Source organism: Triturus cristatus, chromosome 9 (assembly GCF_964204655.1).
Source record: "Triturus cristatus chromosome 9, aTriCri1.1, whole genome shotgun sequence".
NCBI lineage: Eukaryota > Metazoa > Chordata > Amphibia > Caudata > Salamandridae > Triturus > Triturus cristatus.
Genome location: NC_140592.1, coordinates 779,646,535 through 779,672,262, shown reverse-complemented (window position 1 = coordinate 779,672,262; position 25,728 = coordinate 779,646,535). Strand labels below are relative to the sequence as shown.

Sequence of the window (25,728 nt, the reverse complement as noted above, 5' to 3'; positions counted from 1 at the left end):
CAGGAGATCGTTCTCCCAGTAAATCCAATGTGACCCTGACTGATCACCTGTCGTTTGGGCTGAGGCCTGCTGCCTCATACCCACAAGAGAAGGGCACACTTTCTGTTCAGCACAAAATTCCTCCCTGGAGGGACCACCATCCTGCTACCAATGGGTCAGCTCGGGCAGGTCTCCCAGTTCGGCCACCTGTTCCCCTGTAGGTTCCAGGGCATCCCCCTCAGGGTCTGCTCCCTCCTGGACCGTGGGAACGATGGAGGACGGTTTCCCGCGCCCCCTGCCTCTTCTCTTCACGGTTGGGACCTGGGCCATACTTTCAGGCTCCAGGACCCCATCAACACCTTTACTAGCTGACATGGACCGGGTGGTCGCACACACCCACTCCGGCAGACCCAACATTTCCAGATGCGCTTTTCGCTCCACCTTAGCCCAAGGGGAGTCCTCCAAATCATTGCCCAGGAGACAATCAACAGGCATGGCGGGCCTCACAGCAACCTGAAGAGTACCTGAGACCCCCCCCACTCAAAAGGAACTTGAGCTACCTCACACTTACTCTGTGAGTTGTCAGCAGCTACAACGGGGCAGAATGCATGAGGGACCACCTGCTCTCTGGACACCAAGTGACACTTGACAGCTGTCACACTTGCTCCAGTGTCCCTGAGAGCTTCCACCCTATGGCCATTAATGGTCACCCACTGCCTATATTTCTTAGTGTTACTAGGCAGAGGGGTTGGAGGGACCATTTCCACGTCTCCTAAAGAGACCAGGGAAATTTCTGCGGGACCCCACCCACCGGGGGCACCCATCTCACTCCCTCCCAGGGCTACATTCACTACCTGACGGGGGGTGCACGCGGTGGTGCATTCGAATCCTTCATGAGACACTGGGGATCATAATAACAGTGTCCCACCTGCTTACAAACGTAGCAGGTCATCGGGCCCCTGGGAACAGGTTTACCTGTCAGGACCTCTGGCTTCTTTACAGGGGGAGGCTGGGAACCCTTCCCTTGGTTCCCTTGGGGATTACTTTGGGGCCCTTTCTGAAACTCCCTCTGTTTACCCCTGTCCCCCCCACTCTTCTGCTGGGGACCCTGCCCACCTTTGGCTGAGTCTCCCACTGGACCCTTGTGGACCCTGGTACTGACCCAGCGGTCCGCCTCCTCAGCAAGTTTTCTAGGGTTAGATATCTTGCTATCAATAAGGTGCTGGCGTAGCTCTGGAAAACAGTTATTAGACAAGTGCTCCCATGCAAACAAATCATAAAGAGCATCATAACTATCCACCTTGCTACCCATTATCCAACCATCCATGGCTCTGCAAAAGAAGGACACATATTCAACCCACGTAGTACCAGGCAACTTCTTACATTCTCTAAAGGCTTGTCGGTACTTTTCTGGAGTTATGCCATACCTTAACATTAAAGCATCTTTCATATGAGTATAAGACATCCTTTCCTCAGCAGGCATGTCCAACAAGTTATCTCTCCCTTCATTGACAAAGCGACCCCACAACCCCGCTCCCCAATCTTTCTCAGGGACCCGGTGGGCCAACAATGCTAACTCATATCCTTTAAACCATTGACCAAAATCCTCATTTCTACTGTAATAATTTATCACATCTTTGGGAAAATAAAACCTACTTTCTGCAGGCACAGATGGAGTGCTGCCACCAGAGGAATTCAACTCTAAACTCTTAGTTTTAAGCTCCATCTCCCTCAACATCCTCTCACGTTCAAACGCTAATTTCTCTCTTTCAAAAACTAATCTTTGGCTCTCCATTTCAGCTTCCCTTTTGCTTCTTGCATTCTCTAATTCCAACTGCCCTCCTAATTTAAGTTTTGCAATCTCTAACTTGTATTCCCTCTCCTTCTCCCTGTCTTCCAACTCTTCAGGAGAAAGGCTCTTTGAGGACACACTGCTGCCGGGAGATGCCACGTGCCTATTCATGGGCTCTTCCACTTCCTCTTCCTCTTCCGGTACCACCCCCGGATCAGAGGGATTTCTGGCCTCTAACCAGGCCTTCAGTGCTTTGAGGAAGTCGTCTCTCAATCTGAGACCTGTGGTAGGAACTTTGAACTGCTTGCAATATTGCTGTAGCTCCTTTAACTTGTACTTATTTATCAATTTCTTATCAAATTCCTCCCCAACAATAAGAGAAGGGGTAGCAGCTCCGGCATCCTCCATGGTCAAAACTGGCAGTGTTTAAAAAATAAGCTCCAGGAAAGCGGAGAACAAAAATAGAATATCCTACCAAAAACAGATTGTGGCCGCGCTATGGTCTGCTTTCACTATGTAGCGTACACTAATCACTGCACAGGAGTCATAAATGCAGAGTTCAATCCTCACCGCTGACCACCAATGTTAGAACCGGCAGTCTCCAGTTGGCAGAGGTATACACTTCTGACAAATAGGGACCTACCAACTCTAGTCAGGGCAAGGGGATTACACACTCAGATAACCCCTGCTACCCCCTTGGTAGCTTGGCAGAGCAGACAGGCTTATCTCCGAGGCAGTGTGTTAAGCATTTATGACCACATACAGTAATAAAGTGAATACACTACAAATGGACACAACACAGAAGTTATTATAAAAATAGTATTTTTATATAAGGCTTAGCACAAGCCCAAATAACGACAAAAATATACCACAATCTAAATAAATACTCTTTGGAAGGAAAAATAATAGTTCAGGTAAAGTTTCTTCTTAGGAAATAGTTCTTTAGCAACAAAAGTAAGTATTCCTCTGAAACACAGTTCTTGGCAACAATGTGACCCCCACAGGAGTCACACGACGTCGAGTTTACGATATTCCCAAGGTTCGGCGTCAACCGCGAGGAGCGCTACGTCGAGCCTGGAGTTGCAGCAGAACCCACAAACACAGTACCTTTGGAAATGAAGAAAACGATGATCCATGGCGTTGAGATGTCGGCGTCGAGGTCGGCGTCGAGCGTGCCTCGAATTCAGGTCGATCCGCAGCGGCGTCGAGAGGTGTCGGGCCGGAGCAGCGCTCACGGCGTCGAGAAGGGCGTCGAGTCAATGCGATCAGCAGCGGCGTCGAGACGGGGTCGCTTAGTGCTGGAGCCGAACTCACTACTCACTGGCGTCGATACCGGCGTCAAGACGGGGTCACTGGGAGCTGGAGCCAATACTCACTACTCCTGGCGTCGCTACTGGCGTCGATCGGGCCCAGCGGCCGGCGTCGAAGGCTCGGAACACTGGAGCCGTTACTCACGATGTCGAGCTGGATTCGGCGGCATCGGCGACGTCGAGACTGCAGATTTCCCCTGTGCACTGGAAATAACACTTTCCAGCAACCACCAATTCAGCAGAGGGTGAAGTCCTTTGGCCCTTTGACTTCAACAGGAGGCTGGCACTCTTCCAGCCCTTGGAGATTTTCTTGCAGGCTTGAGAGTACACACTAAGTTCCTCTCTCCTTGTCCCTTGGCAAAAATAAAGAAGCAGCTTCAGGTTCCCCCCAGCAAACAGCACATTGGCAGAAGGAGGAGGCAAGTCCTTGGATCAGCAGGCTTCTTGTCCTTGGTAGAGGTTTCCTTGTCAGAAGTGATCTGAGTTCTTGGTTCAGGGGTCCTTCTCTTATACCCCTTTTCTGCTTTGTTCCCTTTGTCCAGGCAGGGAAATTCCCCCCATCCTGGGTTTGTTGTGGGTGTTGCCAGGCAGAGGCACCTGGCCTATTCACTGAGCAGGGCAGGGTCCTCAGCCGCCCAGCAGGAGGCGGAGTCAGTATTGTCACTAGCAGGAGCAGGGCTATCAGTCGCCCGGCAGGAGGTGGAGCCAGCATTGTGTCAGGCAGGGCAGGCTATCAGGGACTACTCTTCCCCCACTCTAAGTGTAGATGCCTCATTCACCCCACACTGACTCATTCAGACCTCTGGAGCCACCCAGCCCCTGACACACACACCAAACCAGCAGAGACCGGTGGATAGTTGGACAAGAAAATAGCCACTTTCTAAAAGGGCTATTTTCAAACACAGAATTTAAAAACCATCCATCCTCAAGGGTGTGTTATTAAATTCTGAGTTCAGGGATACTAAACTCGACCTGCTACCATGCTCCCTGAGTCAGTTAGATTATAATGGAGTTAATAATCAGTCTGCCCAGTCTGGCCTATTGGAGGCAGGTAGCCCTTCAATAGTGAAAAACAAAAATGGCTGTAATTCACTATTAGGTCATGCCACACACATCAGGGCATGACCTACCTTTTACCCACAATGCACCCAGCCCTAGGGCCTACCATCGAGGTGTCTGAAATGTGGCAAAGTGAAGGTTTTAGAGACTGGCAAGTAGGTTTCCTGGCCAAGTCGACATGGCAGTCAGGGACTGCACACAGGCTCTGCGATGGCAGGCCTGAGACACATTTTACACGCTGCTTCTGTGGGTGGCACAACCAGTGCTGCAAGCCCACCAGCAGCAGTTAACTTACACGCCCTTGGCACACGCAGCGCACTAGACTAGGGTCTGAACAGTAAGTCAACCAAGCCAATTATGGTAACACCAATCAATGTATCAATTTAACATAGGGAGCACTTGCACTGTGGCACTGATCAGCAGTGGCACAGTGCCCAAAGCAATATTCCAGCAAAAACATCGTAAACAGAGGAGGCAAACGGAAAAAAATGGAGGAGAGACTCATGCCAATGATGCCAGGTCTAACACTACCAAACAGCATTATCATGTTTCGGTCTTTCCAGACCATGCTAATATGACCGCCAAAAAGACGAGTAGACTCCTAGTCCATCATTGATGTCAACTTTCGAGCATGTCACTTAAACACCCATTTACCAGCGCGGTAACATACTAACAGTTGATCCGTCGGGCACGCCACGGACGATTAATACCGTAAGTTTACTTGGAGCATTTATTGTACTTTTAGATTCATTTTATAAGCATGCACGACTTAGCGAATCACTCGCTAGAGATTTAGTCACGTTAAATTTCCAAGCACAAATATACCGGACCCCTTACATTTATCAAGGGTGGAGACCTGAGTGAATACACAAGCCTCACAATACAACAGACAACGGCTAAACATCACAAAACCGGCACCTACTTATTAACTTGTAACACGTATTAAAAGTATAGTACATTTTTCTTTGCACAGCATGATAGTCACTTAGAGGCACCGAGCACGAACACCTATTAACATATATAATGAGCCCCCTCATGTATTAAGTTATGGTATACATTAATTCACAGCGTATTGTTCCCTGACGAAGGGTGTCCAACCCGAAATACATTGGAACATGAGGAGTGTTGATCAACCATGAATTGCTAAAGTTGTATAGGATTGAAACTGGATTTAATTCATAAGAAAAAATAAATATGAAGATATGAACATTGATTGAAAACCTTCGTTTCATATAAAAACGACTAAGACAGAACAAAAAGCTGTGAAAACCCCTCAGGGGGCCTTGTTGTGCCCAAGGAGATGTTCCCTATTTAAGAGAACGCAATTTCACATCTATATCCTAAGAGAAAATATTAAAAGTGTATTTTTTGGACACCAACACAATCCTCTTCATCACCTTCCGAAGACAACCAGCAGGAATACCCAAAGTTTAAAGTGCGATTGATGAAGATAGAAGGGACACACACGTCCACCTACAACCATCTTATGCACATCAGCAGATATTTTCAGATAAAAAAGTTCCCTATTCAATTAATGCAGATATGGCCTGCACTTCAGACCTTATTATTACTCACTGCAATGCCATTTAGAACACAGTGTGTGTTCATGGTAACCTTGTCCACCACAATGTGCGAAAAAGGAGTTTTTACTAAAATATAGCAAAGAAAGCTAGATAAATTTAGCTTTCCGTAAGAAATGTGATTTTTTTTGTAGCAATTGTTTTTTTCTTTCAATTGGGTTCCCATGTCTAATAAAAAGATTGTTTGTACTTACATGCTTTTTGAACCAAAAATCTTTTAGCAACTGTAAACATAAAACACACAAAGCATTCATCATCAATTTTGCGTCATGCCACTGAAGCGGGGTGATTCTGTTACCTGATGCCAAATTCATGCTACAAGGTGGCTTGTAGTTGGGGAATAATTTAGCCAGGAATTTGGCCACCGAGAACATTATGCTGTGTGGACGATGCAATGCTTGAAGGCTACACACTGCTGAAGGGAAAGAGTGATCCACTGTTCTTTTACACCTATGGCTAATTTTCTTGCTCGATTTTAGACCAGCTAAAGTTGATGTTAGCTCTTCTTCTGTGGACATGTGTGTATACTGCTACAATATTCATGAAGAGAACGTTTAAGTGACTGGGCAGGTTTGAGTTTGTTATGAAAGCATAACAGTGTAGTAACGTTGGTTAGCATATTAGGGTGGAGGAGTGTGTTCCTCACCTCAGCATTCGTTTCAGGAATTAATGATTCTGTGGAGCCAAAGATGGCTATTAGGTTTCTTACTTTGAGAGCTTCTGATGGGGGTCACCTAGTGTTGGGGCCATTAGAAAAAACACAAAAGGTTAAAGGCAAGAAAACAGGGAAACAAGCATGCTCTTCAATTCTGCTAATAGCTACTGTATAGTGTAGTATCCCAAGCAAATACTAGTTACTGAAACTGCAGTAAAGGAAAGTACATCTTACCAAGTAGGACACATCTTCCAAGCTAGTGAATTCATTGAAGCTAATAATGAGTTTTCGAATCCATTTAAATTTGGATAGGTCCTTTAACTTATTTAAACCATTTCCATGCAAATTCAGCACCTGCATTAGACAAATTTTAAGAGTTAAAAAAACAATATCAAGGGAAGAATTGACAAAATCTTGTGAATAAACAACTGAATACCACACACTTCTATTTGGCTGTGAAGAATGGCCTTTGCAACGGAAAGTACTGTCTGTTCATCCAAGCAGATAATTTTAGGTTTCGGTTTTATTGCTGGCTCCATATTAATCACATCGCTGTCGTGGTTTAATTCACATGACATAGCTGCGTCTTCTACGTCACTATTTCCTTCATCAGCATTAATTACAGTCATTGTTGAAAACAAGTACTGAGACTTTCCCTAGAGGAAAAAATAGAAGTACAATTATTGAATTGTTCCTGTATTTGATATCCAATACAATTATTACCTTTGTACAGTTTCTAAATGGCAACTAAAAAAACAATAGTTTTATATGAAGAGAACGATCCCTCCTTTCTTTATTTCCCAAGAGAAATAGTGGCTAAAACCTAGCTTCACAAGACACACTCAAAACAAAGTCGGTTTAAAAAGCACAAATCGTTAGTCAATAATCTTGGGCTGGTCAAGAGGTTTTTTAGGTCTCGACTATAAGTAAGTGGAAGCAATTTGGTTGTGAAAAATACATAGTAAACTTATAATGCACTTACAGCCTGTCAATTATTTTCCACGGGTTGGCTTTATTGTCGCTCTCATTTGCTTGCTTCCTATTTGATGACTTACCCTCCTCTTCCAGTGCTTGTTCCTGCCCTGGAGTGTAGTCTCTTTTCAATGTTGTTTTAATTGGCTGACTTGTAGCTATTCACTGCTGACATTTAAGGTACTTTTTATTCAGTACTCCAAGAGAGTGCCTATATTTTCTAGCTAATCCCACTCCCCCACCTGTGTTGCATCCACCCCTTCGAACAGGTCTGTTAAAGCACAGCAACAGGGACATTTGCTGGAGTAATGCTAAAGAGCAGAATTTAAGGGTTGCTTTTACTAACTCCTGCAGTCCACTTATTGCATAAAAGCACAAGCAACCAAAGGCTTTTATTTAGAAAGGCTGCGTTGAAGGCCTACTTTCAAAGTGCAAGTCAGTGAGGTATGTATCAGCAGTTGCAATCATAATTGTTCTGGTTCTGATCTGATCTGTTGCGAACTCTCAAGTTGGGGTGGTAATTGATTTCCAAAGGGGAAGGAATAGCCTTTGGACCCCTTTTCACTTTGGGAATCGGTGAGACAGCTTCAGTTGGCATAGGCAGTGACCACTGCATGATCTCACTGACGTTTTGCAAAATTGAAAACGTATTTGGAGTGGTAAGATGATCCCAAACAGAAGGGTCCTTTTGGGGCCCCTTTCCCTTTGTGAATGTAAAAGAAATGTTTGTTTTAGAGTAAGTAGAGGTTTACGGGACCACAGCCCTAAACAAGCAATTACAAACAAGTAAACTTTTCTATGTAAGGCAGCCCTGTTCCCTTTAAGAAAAATGGGCTGCATTAAAAAACACGTTATTGAAAGTTGATCACAGACTTGGTGGTCTGCTGACTCTAGCAGGCCACCAACCCTTCGATGGTCACCAATCGCAGTGAATCGCAATTTGCGACCAACCTCAAGAAGATTAATGAGGTGGATCAGATTGAGATCCAATCTGATTTGGAATTTTGTGAACTAATCTATGGTGACCAATTTTTGCAAATTGAATGTTAGTACTTCTGCCCCTTAGCTTTATTCAACAGTTTACAAAGAAACGTGAGCCACAAGACATACTGGCTGTCACAAGGAGGTATAAGGCTTCAATCCAGCATTTACCCTGAAAATAATTTAAAGTCCAGAAGAGCTCCTTATATAAGCAAAGGAGGTCCGTAAAGAGCACTAGCAATTGTCTCTTGCTAATATGCATTAATCCAAGGCTTGACACACTTGCCTCCATATATGCAATTAAAATGTTGAAACTCATTTTTGACGGCATCTGCATAACCAGTTTTGTTTTTCACAGTGGAACTCCCAGCTCAAAGTCCTTCTAACAACAATCCAATTAGTTACAATGTTCATTAAATGATAATTACAATTGCCCAGCTTCCAATTTAACGTCTCTACAGCCAAGATATATTTCTTACAGTATATAGAAGACTCATTGAGGTGTCTCTTTAAAGTCATAACCAATAGGGTTAAATTAACAATGTTGTCTGCATATAATAGACCACGTAAGTGCCTTTCTAAAGCTTTTGGGTGACATGCTATGGCTTTTTTCTGAGCCACTGGTGGGCGAGCTATAAAAAATACAAAAAGAAGGGGGCAAAAATACAATTAACTTCTAATATTAATCCCACTTGTCATAGCTCTGCTTTGAATTTCGCTGCTTCTTTGTCAATGTCAATCATTGAAATTCTACATCCAAGCATAACAATGACAAATATTATGTAGATGAAGCCACAAACATCTCCAATGGACTTTACTGAATACTGCATCAACATAGATTAACCACCAGGCAAACTAGTTGCTCTCAATCAATGACTTCCAAGTCACGCTCCACTGAGCAAATATTTGGTGGTCTGTGCAAAATCACAGTGAAATCCTGCCTGCTTGAGCAGACGGGGACTCAACTCCTCTCTGCACTGAAGAAGTATTGCCAAACAAATTGTGGAAGCAGTGTCGACCAGGGATATTAGTTGGTATAACCGCGATTCACTCTTAATACTTTCTCCATACATCAGCTTATTGATAAGCATAACCCTGAGGAACGAATTTCACATGTTTGTGTGATTTCTGTAAAAAGAGGTACGTACAATGCAGCCCAAAATCCTGCCACCTTCTTAATTACTACGTTCAGGATTCCAACTAGGCCAGAAGCAACGCTGTCATTAAGCAACTTCATAACCCTAAGTTAGATGACCACCTTGCAAAAAGTTTACAAAGGGAAGGATCGGGGGTTTAATAGAGTTCATTAAAAAGTACATCAAAATTTAATAAAATAATTATAGTAGGGTCACCAAGTAGCTGGTTTGAACCAGCTGAGACCAAAGAATAGTTCAGATTCAACATTATTTATAGCATTCTTTGTTATATGTATACTTTAATGTAAATATTGTTTGTGTTATGTTTGTGTTATTTAAGTAGACTACTTCTTGCTTGACCCCATTTCTCATTGGACAATACCTTACAGTTAGGTCTCACATGAGAAGCGGGAGCTAGTGATGAAGTTAGCACTATAATTTCTATTTATTTTCAAACTTAATTAGGCGCTCCTAAGTCACTAACTGAAGTTATTGAATCTTGGCCAGGGCAACTCCCCAGAAAACCTCTTCATCTCCTTGATATTTTATCTCCTCACAAACACTTCCATCAAACCAGCTGGCAAGAGGCCAGGAATTACACAACATCTTGCACACTTCCTAAGAATTCAATAATCTAGTGAGATACAGTGAAAAGGTGTTTCTTCAATGCATGTTTTCCAGCAATAAAGTGTCCTTTCAAAGTGCTGAGACCTATATCAGAAGATCATTTTGCAATTATGCAGGGAATAGAAGAAAATGTTTCTACCTATTCCCATTTGGCATCGTTTTCAATCCAAATGTAATCTTAGGGGGCATGTTCTTCATTAAGCATGCCCCCTAAGATGACTGATGCTTTCAGAATTGTAATGAAATGCACTCAACGTCTTTCACAATTTGAAGATTTCTGGTCAACAAGGAAATACCTTGCCCTATGTAAAAAAGTATTAAATGCAACAAGCTCTCCATCTTGTGCCACCTTTGGATAACATGAATTGCAACTGTAATGTAGCTTTTCAGAACAATTATGGAGGCAAATAGGTAGGTATAACAAAGGCCCCTAAGGGATGGTTCACAGAATAGGTAATAACAACAATGGTTAAGAAAACCATTCGAATGTGTAGGCTGTAGTAGCAAGGTCTCTTTAAATAGTAAAATGGAGCACTCAGTTGTTAATATCCTAGTGCATATTTTTTCTCTGGCTTTTATTTCTTTTGATCTCTATCAACATTCTTGCTAGTAACTGTTTTACTGCTTTCCCTTAGTAACACTCACCTTTGAGCATTCCTTACAAATCTAGGGGGACTTGAGAAATATACTTCAATGTAGCTTGCAGACTAGCAGATAGCATAAGTATTGTTATTCAGGGCAGCTGGACTAATTCTGGCGGAATCAGGATACACCTTGCTTCTTATCGAGATTACACAGAAGTTTAGCTTGCTAAAATCATTCTTTTGCTAAGCATCTAACATGCCCTGTAACGCTGACAATAGGAGAAGAAGAGTGTTCAGTGAGAGGTCACGTAATATAGGAAAATTTACCAACAGAAATAGAAAAGTCTGCCGATAATCTATTACTACACCTGTGTCTTTATTTTACCCTCTTCTCCTTTATCTAAGCTCAGCTATTTTAATTTTGTTATTCCCAGGATATCATTTTAAATCATCAATTGTTGATGAGCTGTAAATATATGCCCTCCCCACTTTGGCAAATACGCCACCACTTTTTGGTTAAAAGGGTTTGCATTAGCAAATAAGATGGACTCTGTACCATCCTCTGGGAACACTAACCACAACTGCAGCCTCCGGATTTTTCAGTAGGTGGTCCACTGTTTTTTTATGTTCTTTTCCCTAAAGTTTTTTATTAATGTAATACAAGAGACCATACGAACAAGTTACTTACCTTCAGTAACGCTTTTTCTGGTGGTAACAGTATCTGCCTGTGGATTCCTCTCCTTATGAATACCCCCTGCACCAGCATTCCGCGGAAATTCTTTCCTAGCTCTCCCACGTTGACGAGGACGTCACAATAGCACGGCTCCGCTCGCGACACCATATGACGTCATCGGAGCGGTAAGAGGACCTCGTCGGCATGCTGACGTCAGTTCCACCCATTTCTGCCATGCCACCGCGGCGAACGGGCGGACCGACACATTTTCAAATGTAAACATAGCATACCAAATTTTTACACATTTATAAACTCACCAATGCTAATCAATAAAGACATAGAGAAATAGCAACTGAATAAGCATTTCTCATTATTAAAATATCAACATGATTAAGACATATTAAAATAAAACATTTTTTGGTAGAAACAGGTGGACAACGGGGAGGCGGGCGGGACAGTGAGGAATCCACAGGCAGATACTGTATCCACCAGAAAAAGCGTTACCGAAGGTAAGTAACTTGTTCTTCTGATGGATACTTCTGCCTGTGGATTCCTCATCTTATGAATAGACTCCCAAGGCCGAACCTCTCCTGGAGGAGGGTGTCCACCTGACTAGACCAAAGAACGAGCAAAATGGCCATCCCTCCTAACCTCAGAGTCCAAGCAGTTAATGCTTCGCAAAGGTGTGGAGGGAGGCCCAAGTTGCTGCCTTACAAATGTCAACAACAGGAACACCTCTAGCCAAAGCAGAAGAAGTAGACAGCTCTGGTGGAATGAGCTCCGATACCTTCAGGAGGGTCCTTCTTGGCCAAGGCGTAGCAAATCTTGATGCACAAGATAATCCACCTGGAGAGAGTCCTCTTGTGCACAGCCTTGCCCTTCATCTTCCCAACATAGCCCTCAGAGTGCTGATCGTCCAGCCTCAGATCTCTTGTCTGATCCAAGTAAAAGCAGACAGCTCTCTTAGGGTCCAAACGATGCAGTCTCTCCTCCTCCTTGGAAGGGTGAGGGGGAGGATAAAAGGTAGGTAAAGTAATGGACTGTCCCAAATGAAAAGGGGTAACCACCTTGGGAAGGAAAGCAGCCCTGGTTCTTAAAACCAACTTATCCGCATGAATGGTCAAGAAAGGAGGTTTCGAACTAAGAGCCTGAAGCTCACTTACCTTCCTAGCCTAGGTAATGGCAATCAAGAAAACCGTTTTAAAAGAAAGAAGCCTCAATGGGAAAGTATGAAGAGGCTTAAACGCAGAACCCATTAAAAAGGTAAGAATGAGATTCAAATCCCACTGAGGCATAATGAAACGTGTGGGTGGAAACTTATTTGTAAGACCCTTAATGAACCTCATGACAATGGGGGATTTAAACAAAGACGGCTGGTCCAGCAAACACAGAAAAGCCGACAAGGCCGACAAATAACCCTTAACAGTGGCTACAGTACATCCCTGCTGTGCCAAAGAAACTGAAAAATCCAGAATATTAGACAAACGGGTCTTCAAAGGGTCAATGTCTCTCTCTCCGCACCACCTAACAAATCTGGACCATTTGGAAGAGTAAACAGACTTAGTGGAGTGTCGCCTGGACGATGAAATAACATCCACCTATATCCGGCGGGAGAGAAAAGGAACTCAGGTTGCCCCGTTCAATCTCCAGGCAAGAGGGTGCAGGCTCTGGAGCTGGGGGTGTAAAACCTGCCCCTGCAACTGCGAGAGGAGGTCTGCCCTGAGAGGTAGACGGAGCGGAGGGTGCGATGAGAGGTGAAGTAGATCTTTGTACCACACCCTTCTTGGCCCATCCGGGGCGATCAATATGACTTGGGCCCGGTCTTGGCGAATCTTCCTCAGAACCCGAGGGATCAAGGGTATGGGAGGAAACGCATAAAGGAGTAGCGAGCTCCAATCCAATTGCAACGCGTCCCCCAGCACCCCCTGCATCGGAAACTGGAGACTGGAGACTGCAGAACAACGGGCAGTGCGCGTTCTCGTGGGTGGCAAACAGGTCCAACCAAGGAGACCCACACATCTGAAAGATGTGATGGACCACCTCTGGATGAAGCCGCCACTCGTGATCAGCCGAGTAATGCTGACTGAGACTGTCCGCACGAACATTCAGCACACCGGCTAGATGATTTGCAAACACACAAATCTGATGGTTCTGAACCCAGGACCAGAGTCGCAGAACCCCTCGACAGAGACGATTCTACCCTACACCTCCCTGTTTGTTGATGTACCACATCGCGGTAGTGTTGTCCGTCAGGACCTGAACTGACTGACTGCGAAGGGAAGGGAGGAAGACCTTTAGTGCCAAACGAATTGCCCGCAATTCCAGCAGGTTGATTTGAAGCAACCTTTCCTCTGGAGACCAAAGACCTTTGACCTCCAGATTCCCCAGATGAGCACCCCACCCTAGAGTGGAGGCATCCGTGATCACTGTGGCCACCGGTGGAGGAGGCTGAAAGGGCTTTCCTTGAGACAGGTTGCCCTGCACACTCCACCAAATCAGCTCAGCTGCAGCTTCTTTGGAGATTCTGATCTTCTCCCCAAGATCTCCGTTGTGCGGATACCACTGCCTGCGGAGGCACCACTGAAGTGCCCTCATGTGCCAGCGTGCATGGTTGATCAACAGAATGCAGGAAGTGAACAGACCGAGCAGGCGAAGAACCTTCAGGACTGGAACAACCGCTCCATCATGAAATAAAGGAATCAATTCCTGAATGTCGAGAATCCTCTGCGGAGGAGGGTAAGCTCGACACACAGAAGTATCCAGTATTGCCCCTATGTACAGGCTGCGCTGAGAAGGCACCAGGTGAGATTTGGGTACATTTATCGAGAAACCCAATTTGAACAGATGAGCTGTTACCTACAAGTGGCGTGAAACCAACTCTGGAGACTCCGCTTTCAACAGCCAGTCGTCCAGGTAGGGGAAAACAGGAACCCCATACCTTCTGAGATGAGCCGCTACCACCGCCATCACCTTTGAAAAGACTCGAGGTGCGGAAGTAAGACCGAACGGAAGAACCACAAACTGATAATGTTGCGACCCTACCGTGAACCGTAGATACTTCCGATGCGACCTCAGGATGGAAAGATGAAAATACGCATCCTGTAGATCGATGGACACCATCCAGTCTTCCTGTTGCAGCGCAAGAAGAACCTGATCCAAGGTCAACATTTTGAACTTCTCCTGTCTGAGGTAAAGGTTCAAAATCCTGAGGTCCAGGATTGGCCTTAAGCGACCGCCCTTTTTGGGGATCAGGAAATACCGGAAGTAGAAACCCTGACCCCTTTCCTGCTCCGGAACCACCTCTATCGCACCTTTCTGTAACAAGGTAAGAACCTCCTGCAGTAAAAGCAGTAAGTGGTCCTCTGAGCACCAACCCTGGCGAGGAGGGTAAGGAGGAGGAAACTCCAAAAAGGGAAGGGCGTACCCATTCTCTACAAGATTCAAGACCCAACGATCTGACGTGATCAGTCTCCATTCTTGTAGAAAGAGGGACACCCGACCTCCAACTGGACCAACATGTTCTAAGATGAGGGATCTAGAACTGCTTTCCTGATGTACCAATGGTGGCGGGAGGGGAAGTAGAGGAAGAGGAGGAGGATTGTTGTCGAGCTGCTCCCCTGAGGCCTCTTTTATTCTTCCCTCTGTATGACTTGTACAAGGAATTCTGCTGTTGCTGACCCTGTTGAGATTGCTGGCAGCCACGAAAGGAAGCAGATCTCCCAAATCCACGATACCGCTTGTAGCCGTATCCTCTGGACTGCACCTGGAGGCCTAGAGACCTTGCAGTAGCCCTGCTGTCCTTAAAACGCTCTAAGGCTAAGTCCGCCTTTGAACCAAAGAGTTTTGACCCATCAAAGGGCAAATCCAGCAAAGTTGGTTGAACATCAGGTGAGAAACCAGACGATCAAAGCCAAGCCTGTCTCCTTGCAGCCACAAAAGACCCCATCACACGAGCTACAGAGTCAGCAGTGTCCAGGCCCGATTGAATAACCTGACGTGCCGCAGCCTGTGAATCAGAAAGGACTTCCAAGAAATTGGCCCGATCCTCCTCAGGCAACTTTGGAGCTAGCTGCATGACTGAGTCCATCAAAGCATGGATATACCTTCCAAGAAGACAGGTTGCATTAGTGGATTTAAGAGCCATACTTGCAGAGGAGAACACCTTCTTTGCTGCCTGCTCCATTTTTTCTAGAATCCCTATCACCAAGAATGGGAGAGAAAGAACCAGAAGATTACTTCGAACAAGAAGCCTGTACAACTAAACTTTCCGGCGTAGGATGTGAAGATAAAAAAGCCGGATCACCAGAAGCAGGCCTGTACCTTCTAGAGATGGAACGAGAAACCGCAGGAGCAGATAAAGGCTTCTGCCACACCTCCATTATTGGTTCTGTCAAAGCAACCGTAAAGGGAAGCAATGGTTCAGAATTTGAAGAAGAAGTATTAAGAACCTCCGTAAGAATATTAGATTTCACCTCAGCTGAGGGAAGCTGTAGACCAAGCAAATCAGCCACCTTCCTTATGACCACATGATAAGGAGCAATGTCTTGCACAACACCAGCATTAACAGATGGGAGATTATACTCAGGAGAAGTATCCAAGCCACTAGCCTTGCGAAGGCCTTCAAACTCATCCATAGAATCAACAATCTCTCCTTCCTCCTGATTCTCTGCATATTCCTCCTCTTCAAGGAGCCTCTACGCCTCTCTCCTAGAGTGTTGCTTAGGAATCGGCGTCGCCACACGCAACGCCGGTGAAGGCATCAACGATATCGACGGAGGAGCCTCAGCTTCGAACCTCGACGTCGATCGAACTCGAGGTGGCGCCGAGTCAACAGCCGAAGGAGTCCGAGTTGCCAGAGTGGAGGACTCGGCGCCGGGAAATGCAAAGCCGGAGTCGACGGCAAGAAAAGCCTTAAGGGTGCTTGGGGAAATAATTGAGGAACACCCAAGTTAAAGGCCAAAGGACCCACGGGGCCCGAAGGCGCACCGGATAGAGCAGAGGCCCTGGCAAACATGCCAAACATCGCATTAAGTAAATGTGAAGAATATGACCCAGGAGCAGGAAAAGCAGGATATGGATCCGTAACTTCCTGAGGTCGAGGTGGAGGCTGCGGAGCCGGGGATGGCGCCCGCACAGGTGAAGCCACCCGGCCTGGAGATGACTCCCTAGGCACCAGAGACATCTCTGGAGCCGGAGAGTCTTCATGCAGCGAAGAGACTTTCCGAAGCCGGCGATACCGGATCCAGAGATGGAACCGGCGTCACCTGAGGAGATGGAGAAACTAAGTCCTTTCTTCGAGGCTGCTCAGCCGGAGTCAGCGACCTTGACCTCGAGGCCCTGGTCTTTGAAGAACGGTGCGAGAGCCATGTCTCCTCTTGGACTTCTTATGTTTTTTCGACTTCGTTGTAAGGGAAGACGAAGACTTCGCCCTCTTTCGACCCCTCTTCTCCTTTTTGGCTTTGGCCATAAACAACTTAGCTTCACGTTCCTTAATAGCCTTGGGATTCATCTTCCTGCAGCTTCAACATTCTTCGACGTCATGATCCGAAGATAAACACCAGAGGCAATCTTCATGCGGGTCCGTGATTGACATATGCCCGCCACACTCTCTGCAGGGTTTAAAGTTGGTCTTCCTGGAAGTAGCCATAAGAAAACAACAAGAGATACAAAGTTTTCTTCAAAGAAAATGGAGAGCCCCTAGAAAAACCGTTAAGCATCGACGGCACGGAAAAAAGGGTACTGACGTCAGCACGCCAACAAGGTCCTCTTATGGCTCCGATGTCGTCATACGGTGTCGCGAGCGGAGCCGTGCTATTGTGACGTCCTCGTCGACGTGGGAGAGCTAGGAAAGAATTTCCGCAGAATGCTGGCGCAGGGGGTATTCATAAGGTGAGGAATCCACAGGCAGAAGTATCCATCCGAACTTTTATGTTAGAGGCATCCACAACAGCATACTGAGCATCAACAGTCAATGTTTTAAGAGTAGTAGGAGATTGAAACGGTTTATTTTATTTTCTGTAGTGTGAAATAATTTGTCACTTGAAACAGAAGAAACGTACCAGCGTACTGTACTCCAATTCAATGATGTATTCGGGCAAGACAAGTTCATGGTCAAACACAAACCACTCACACTGCCGCAGAGAGCAGTCGCATTTCCCAAGTTCCAAGGAAGAACATGTGTCTGAAAGGGAAAGACAATACAATCATATAGTCTTAGAAGGTTAAAATCGTAACTATTGAAATGGTTGCTAGTTATTAAATGGAGTATGCTGTCATCTTTTCGATTATCGTAGTCTCCTTCTGCTGCATAATTCTCCAAGTACATTAATACTGGTTAAACATTTAATTTCTAGGTATGGCCTGACCAGCACAGCAGAGTGCAAGATTTATTGTTAAGATTTATTTAAACACTACACATAGTTAACCTTTGGCTCCAACCACTGAAAAATATCTCTCTCACCAAAATCAGCATATCATTCCACCTCTGATGACTATTAGGTGTATAATTCTATCGCCAATGAACCACTCGCACTGCAATGCATGAGAGGGTACTTTATATCTCAAAAGTACACTAAATCATAAGATGCTGAATTCTTTAATCACAGAATTTCATCATATACAGAAAGCAATTGGTTTTGTTTTTTTCATTGCAGCAACCTTACACAAGAAGCCATTCGAGGTAGCACCAAAACTATGACAGGATCAAGCAACAACCTTTATGACAAGATGGTTTACCACATAACTGCAATATTTTGGTTGCACATGTCCGTATTCATAACTCAAATGCTACCTCTACCAATTTAAAGTCTTTTTGTCATGGAGCTGCCACTGTAATTGAACCTTCAAATGTTGTTTTCATATAACGAATTTCAGTCAAACTATCACATATGATAGTGTATTTACTTTGCTGAATAGTACAACTTCGGCATTATAAGAGCTTCTAAATATAGGTAGAGATGAACAAAAACATACAGGATATTGAACTACATTCTCAACCTGGTGACTGGTTGTCCTTCTTCCACGAATGAAAAGGTCTGTTAGATCACATCTGACCCTGAAAAGTTTCATCCTTCTCAGTGGGTTACAGCACCTCCTGAAGGGCTGTCTGCATAACATGTAGATTACTGTTTCGAATGCCGGTGATTAAGGCTAAACACCAATCAATGGGGATGATTCACAATAGGATTTGGGAGTGTGGAAGTAGTACCATAGAAATGCTTTTTTTACGTACTCCTACATGCCATTGTGAATCGGACCCACACATCCAACTCCCGATTACTAAAAGTGCAAAGAGGGCACAATCCTTTCTATGTGTACCGATTGAATATGAGAATTCCCATTTTAGATGTTTTAGGCACAAATACCAAAGGCATAAAAGAGTACTACAAGAGTATTACTTTATGTATATCAACATGCATTTGAGAATAGGCCCCTAGCTTTAAGAATGAGAAGTGTGTTTTCATTTGTGACCTAGGTAACTGTACAAATGCCTGATCTGGCTCTTCCTTCAGTCTGTGGCTCTGCAGATTATTGCTGCCCTAGGCCAATTGACACTTCAGTGCATCCTCAGGCAATGAAAGGTGCAGTGGTAACATCTGCTCCATGGAAGGTTATGCTGATATTGCTTTCCTCCCTTTACCATAACATACCTTGAAATCTTGATCAGCCTTACATTTACATCCACAACATCAATCATAAGAAACAGGCTTCAAAATACTTCCCTCTGTAGCACTGTACCTGACATCGCCAACACAAATACATCCCTATTCCGCACAGTAATGCCTTTTATTATGTTTTACAGCAACACATGCACTGACACTACATTATTCAATTTGCAAAAAATATGTCTGGTGCACTACTTGCAATGGTATGCATTTACTAATGTGTAGGGACTATGTAAAGCATCCAGCACATGCTTATCCCACCGTGGTCACAGTTAAACTAGACACAACTCAGATTTTATTAAGAATGCATTTAGATAATTGCTACATTGTTCTATCCAGATTAAGCTTACCCATAGTTTACAATGAATATTGAAGTTTGCGTATATTTCAGGTACAAGCCACAAAGCATAAAAAGTGATAAAAACAGGTCCCATAAATAAAGGACTAATATAATATTAATATTGTGCCAACATACAACTAAAAAAGAGGTATCTTTCCTTTCTACGTAACGCTATTAAATAATATTAGGTCTCGATTTCACCACTATGGTGAAAAGACATATTATATCAATAGTTTGTCTGTGAAGTATTTACAACCTTGTGTGCCTAATGGCACAATCCACTCTTCCTACCAAACTGTGGGCCAAAGTCACCATTTTGAAGTTGTGGTGTGTTAAGTCCTCGTTCATGCAATCGAGATCGAAAAACTGTTTCCTGACCCTTTTTAATTTCAGGAGTTAGGTCGTCCCTTTGGGAAAACTCAATGATGCATTCACCTTGATTGAAAGAATCTATCAATGGCATGTTTTATGTAATATTTTCAATTTCTGATGACTTTTTTGTCGGAGGTTAGAGGGTAAAAGGAAGACTAGAGAAAATATTTGAAAGAGAGTACCATTTCGAACATCACACTACAGCTTCCGCTTGTAGTAGCAATCTGCAACACTACCACTGCAATGATAATATAGCTTAAAGCTGCATACATTAAAAACGGAATCATAATTCCATTAACTGTTAAAGAAATAGGGCATTAAAATATGCAGAGGCTAGATGCTGACATAAAACTAACAGAGAAGAAAAAAGAAGTATTCTTTTGAAGAAAGGCTACAGAAATTTGTTTAATGAAAAAAGATTACTTTAATACCATTTTTGTTGAGCGATGTAGAACTTTGTGCACTTCTTCGGGGTCGGAAGACCGAATTAGCAGGACGATAGTTTGATTGAGTGATGGGCCTTTTATCAGAAGCCTTAACACAACGACCAAGAAATGTTTTTGCAACAACAAGCCACCCTAAATTAAAAAGCAAAAATTATAGGTTTTAGAAAATTATAGAAAGTATTGTATTGAAATGCATCAATATACTTGTTTTAGCAAAAAAACATACTTAATTGAAATCTTGTTATAACATTTACAAATAATGTGGTCATATCAATCTATCTATCTATCTATCTATCTATCTATCTATCTATCTATCTATCTATCTATCTATCTATCTATCTCAGCAAGAGTTACTCTGTAGTAATGATCCAGCTTCTCTTTTAGTTGAAAACACATTTCTTGGATAACCTTGGCATTGCTGGACAAATCTGTATGACATTTTGGACAGCCCAAATGCAAGTGGTTAAGGTTCCGCATGCCAAATTTCCTTCTATTCCGTGAAAGGACAAAAAGGTAAAGGGGGTCAACAAAGTTACGTTGTCCATTCTAGGTCTCTTAAGAAACACTGCATAGCAAAAACCACAAAACGTAATTACAACAAACCAACAGGAAAAAATAACTTCAATTAGAAAGTGTGCTTTTCATAGACAAAAACTGTAAGGAAAATAGAGGGAGAAGCTCAAAAGGTGGGCCCATAAATCACATAAGTACTACGTTCAGGTTCCATTCAGGGGCAGGAGGTATCTTTGGTGGAAATTCCCTTTTTAAACCTTCCATAAAAGCATTAATGACCAGGACCATGAAAACAGATTAGTGATGTTATGGAGATATGCTACAATTGCAGATAGGTGTAGTTGAATGCAAGTTAAAGTTAGGCCTGCCTTGAAAAGATGTAGAAGATAGAAATCAAACTCCTGCACAGAGACAGTAAATGGGTACACCTGTTTAAAAATGCAGCAGTGCTTGAACCTTCTCCACTTCCCTGCATAACAAGCACATGTAGTGGGTTTCTACAGTAGGGTAAGGTAGCCAAACTCTAGCATCTTAGGTACCAAATTGCAAGATTAAACTGTTTGGGAACCAGGTGAGTTACCTTGATGCTGAATGTGAAAGTCCAGCATGACAGGAAGCTTCTCAAGAGGACTTACTGACATCTTGAGAACCATTAAATACCAGGGCTAACTTACCAGGTTGGCAAAACTAGGATTAGAGTCATGGGATGTTGCCTCATCTTCGTGACCACATACAGTATGATGGGAAGAGATGGAAAGGCAGAGGCAAATATTCCTGACCAGTTTGTCCGTGGTGCACTGCCCATGAGTTATGGGTGTGGGTAACTGATGGATATGTTTTGGTATTTTGCGTTTTGAAGAGTGGCAAAAAGGTCCATTATAGGAACCCACCAGTGGTGAGGAGGTCTGAAAAACTGGCCTCCACACCGAAAGACACTGCAGGCAAGTGAATGTTTTTGCTAGCTGTCTAATGCCAACTCTCCTGGGATGAGGTGTGGCCTGGTAGGCAATGGAGGCGGACGTGCTTGGCTGAGTTCCTGCCGTCCGGGAGGCCCTGGAGACGATTATTCTGTTGCCCACTAGGCGATACCAGCAGTGCTGGTTGGGCAGGCGTCGGAGGGAATGGATGGGGGGGTGGCGGCCGAAGCCATGCTGACGGCTGGTCGCCACCCGCCGAACTCTTCATAATCCCTGATAACAGACCTGACTACGGCAGGTGAGATACACCCAAAATGGCACCTGGACAGTCGTGATGGAGGAGACATCGCCTCAACTGCGGATCAGCTTGCTTGGAGAGCCGCGATCGAGGGGGACAGTGGCCAAGCACCCGAGGATCTGTGCAGCTGGCGGATCCCAGCGCAAGTGAACTGAGGAGGCGCGGCACCCGGAGGTGAGCCGCGGGCGCAGAACTGGCCTGGGTCCGAGAGGCAGGATTCATGGCCAGCAGTCCTCTTTACCTCCCCGTCCTGATTGAGACTAGCGGCATTCTGCGGCTGTGAGCCTCGATATCTTTGAGGCCCAGCACCTGTGGACATATTTGAGTAGTGGAACACTCAGTGGCATAGAGCGGAGGAGAACCAGAGATGGAGGCGCACTACTAATGGGAGCAGGCCTGAAGACCTGGCCAGGTGGAGGTCGTGTTTGATGGTTTCTCCTCCCTTGACCTGAGATATTGACAATAGTGGTGTTCTGCGACTGCTGGCTCAGTTTTCTCTGGGGCCCAGTACCTGAGGACATATTCGGGTGGAGGAACCCCTTGTGGCATAGACGGCTAGGGCGCTTGACCTCGGACCTGGGAAACTGGGTTCGAGTCTCGGTAATGTCGCTGAACATCCTGTGATTCTGGGCAAATCACTTAATCTCCCCGTGCCCAACAAAAAATGAATGTGAACTCTGATACCTGATTGGATTTGGGTCAAGTTTGCGCTATTAAAACTGTGGAGAAAAAAAAACTGGAGGTGGGGGTACCCTACCATTAGGAGTGAGCCCAAAGAACTGGCGGGTGGAGGTTGCGCTCTACAGTCTTTTTTCCCTCCCACCGTCCTGAATGTGGATACTGTGCAGCTGGGCAGTGATACTGGGCAGCTACAGGCCCTGATTTACGTGGGGATGGCAGCAAGCACTGCTGGAGATTGGAGTACAGCATAGAGCAGTGCACAGACACCTGCCCTCCCCCCACACATTCCATGGATAACCGATTGGTGGCACAGATGTACAGTAATCTCCTTACGTGCCTGACTGGGAAATAGGGAACACACTGCTAGAGGTACGAATTAATGGGGAGGGAGCTGAGCAGCGCACTGTGACATCCATAGCTGGACAATAGAGACATATTCACCACGAGGTGCTGTTACTCAACGGACCCTGCGGACAGACCGAGAGCCCCCTTACCTGTGTGCCATACCACCGCCTGGCAAAATAGGGGGAAGCCAAAGGTTGCAAAGGTCAAATCATCAGACATGCCTGTGGAGGATGAAGGAGGAGAGGGCTTGTCTACAGACACGGAGGAGGGCTCACTTGCGGTGCATAACGCAATCATCCTTGCTGCAATCAGGGACACTATGCGGGCTTTGGAGGCGCAAATTGCATCAATAGTAAATGAAGTTGGCATACTCTGGGCAGACCATAAGAAATTAACAGAGAGGGTCCGTGCCACAGAACTGAAACTGGATACGACTCACCCGGCGGTTCAAGAACTCACAAAGCGCTGTGAGACACCAGGGAAAGACATGGCTACTCTCACGAATCATTTCGAAGAAGAGGAGGGTAGATCTAGGAGGCCTAATGTAAGGCTTGTTGGGGTCCCTGAGAAAGTGAAGGACCAGAACATTGAACTCTTTGGGGAGGAATGGTTGGAGAAGACAGTGTTGCAGAGTAAGCCTTTGCGCTTTAACTTGGTGGAGAGAGCATGCCGGCAACAGCCCCGGCCCCAAGACCCCGTCCAATAATTGCGCGCCTAATGAACTTTAGGGATAGGGACAATATCCTGCAACTCTTTCGGTGTTACAGCCCGTGGATGCTGGAGGAACAGTAAGTCAATGTCTACCCAGATTACACGTACCTAATCCAAAGGCAGAGGGAGGCATTCACGCCCATCAAGAAGATACTGTACCAGCTGGACCTCAAATATGCCCTCATCTTCTCGGCACAACTGCGGGTGGTGTGAGAAAGTGCTATCTTTCTTGCATGGTATGCCCCCACTTTCTGCTGAATTGCTGAATGTACTTTGACTGAGTGTGCCCTGGACTCCTGCCAATCAGGTGCCCAGGGCCTATGTTCCTTCCCTAAAACACAAAACCCAAGTTGGCAAACCCTGGCCACATGTCAGCCCCTGGTAAATGGTACCCTAGGTACCCAGGGCCTTGTGACCAGGGAAGGCCTCTAAGGGCTGCAGCACTCATTGTGCCACCCTTAGAGGCCCTGTACCCTTACACACACACACTGCCCTTGCAGGATGAGTGTCTGGATACAAGACAAAGCAAAGAGTCGACATGGCACACATCCCTGTGTGCCATGCCCACCACCTACACTGCCATGGCATACATCAGCTACCCCTCTAGCTGGGTGCCCTATTCCAATGGTGTGGGCACAGGAGCAGGAGCCCTGTGCCCCTACAGTACCCAGGTCCATTCCTGGGCACTAAGTGCAGTGCTGCCATTTAAGAGTATATGGTGCTGGGAGCTCGTCAAACACGAACTCCACAGCACCATAATGGCAACACTGAAGACTGAGAAGTTTGGTATCAAACTTCTCAGCACATTAAACCCACACTGATGCCAGTGTGGGATTTAATCTACCAAGCACCCCAGAGGGCATCTTAGAGATGCCCCCTGAAACCTAACCTACAATCCACGTCTGTTCTGAGGCTGCCTAGGCTGCCACACAGCAGACATGTTGCTGAACCCCTGGGTAGGAGAGCCCCTGCTCTCCTGGGTCTGCAACAATGCACATCCTGGGCGAGATGCTAAATCTCCTCCCCCAGGATGGGCAGGGGGAAGCTTCAAAGGCATGCCACCTCTGTGAGCTTCCCCAGGCCACTGCAACCCCCCACTCTGGCGGGAAGCTTGGCCGGAAACCCCAAATAAGGACAGGGGATGTGCCAGCCTGCCAACCCCACCCCTTAGGTGCGGGAGGCGAGGTGAAGCACATCTCCGGGCTCTCGCCATCTTGAAGATGGAAAGCCCTGCCCAATCAGGACTAGGCTACTGCCCCCCTCCCACAGGAGAGAGGCAGGATAGGGGGTGTACTCACCCCAGGACAGGGACCCATTGGTTCCTGCCCTTCACCTACCTGTAACGCCCCTAAATCTAGTATTTAGGGGCACCCTGAACCTTCCTTCCCCAGATTCCAGATTCCAAAATCCGAAGAAGAGCTAGAACAAAGAAGACCTGCCCTGCAGCTGCTAAGAAGAGGAAGACACCAACTGCTTTGGCCCCAGACCTACCAGCCTGTCGACCCTCAAACCTGCTCCTGCTCCAACCCGGCATCTCTTGTGGCCAGCAACCTCACAAACCCCGGAGGACCTGGCTACCTTTTGACTCTAAGCCCCCTGGGACTCCCATGACTAGAGGCTCTACTCAAAAACTATTTCTAATCCCTGGCAGCAGCCCGGACCCGCAAAACCAGCACACTCTGCACCCGCAAAGCCTGGCCTGTGCCGGAGTGAACAAAGACCAAGAGGACGACCCCACGGCTACTGTGACCCCGAGTCCGGCACCCAAGGACCTCCCTCGACACTCCTGAAGAAGCCTGCAGCCTCAGAACCAGGTGCCCCCCCAACCGCGATCAACAGAGGGTAAGATTTCCCAACACCAAAAGGCACCCCTGCACCCGGCGCCCCGCGGCCCCCTGTGCCCAATCCCGGGGTACCTACCTATCCTCCAACTACCCAACTTACCTCTCGAAGTGGTGGTGGTTTTAGTAATCCTAAAAGTAATCTGTGGCAAATAACTTGAAACTTCCATTGAACTCAATGCATTATTGTGTTTAGAATTGTGTTGCCTATTGCAACCACTTGTAACTTTCTACAAAAAGCATATTGCAAAA

The 25,728-nt window shown here is 45.7% G+C and overlaps 1 protein-coding gene across 1 annotated transcript in view; it reads right to left on the bottom strand.

The window, feature by feature from the left end:
- Positions 1 to 25,728, bottom strand: part of LRRC9 (leucine rich repeat containing 9) — a 597,819-nt gene that overhangs the window by 335,187 nt on the left and 236,904 nt on the right. The window contains exons 14-17 of the mRNA XM_085626156.1: positions 20,156 to 20,302; positions 17,408 to 17,529; positions 6,819 to 7,031; positions 6,610 to 6,729 (exon numbers count right to left, since the gene is read on the bottom strand). Of these exons, the coding sequence (XP_085482282.1) occupies positions 6,610 to 6,729; positions 6,819 to 7,031; positions 17,408 to 17,529; positions 20,156 to 20,302 (602 nt within the window). The remainder of the gene's footprint in view (positions 1 to 6,609; positions 6,730 to 6,818; positions 7,032 to 17,407; positions 17,530 to 20,155; positions 20,303 to 25,728) is intronic.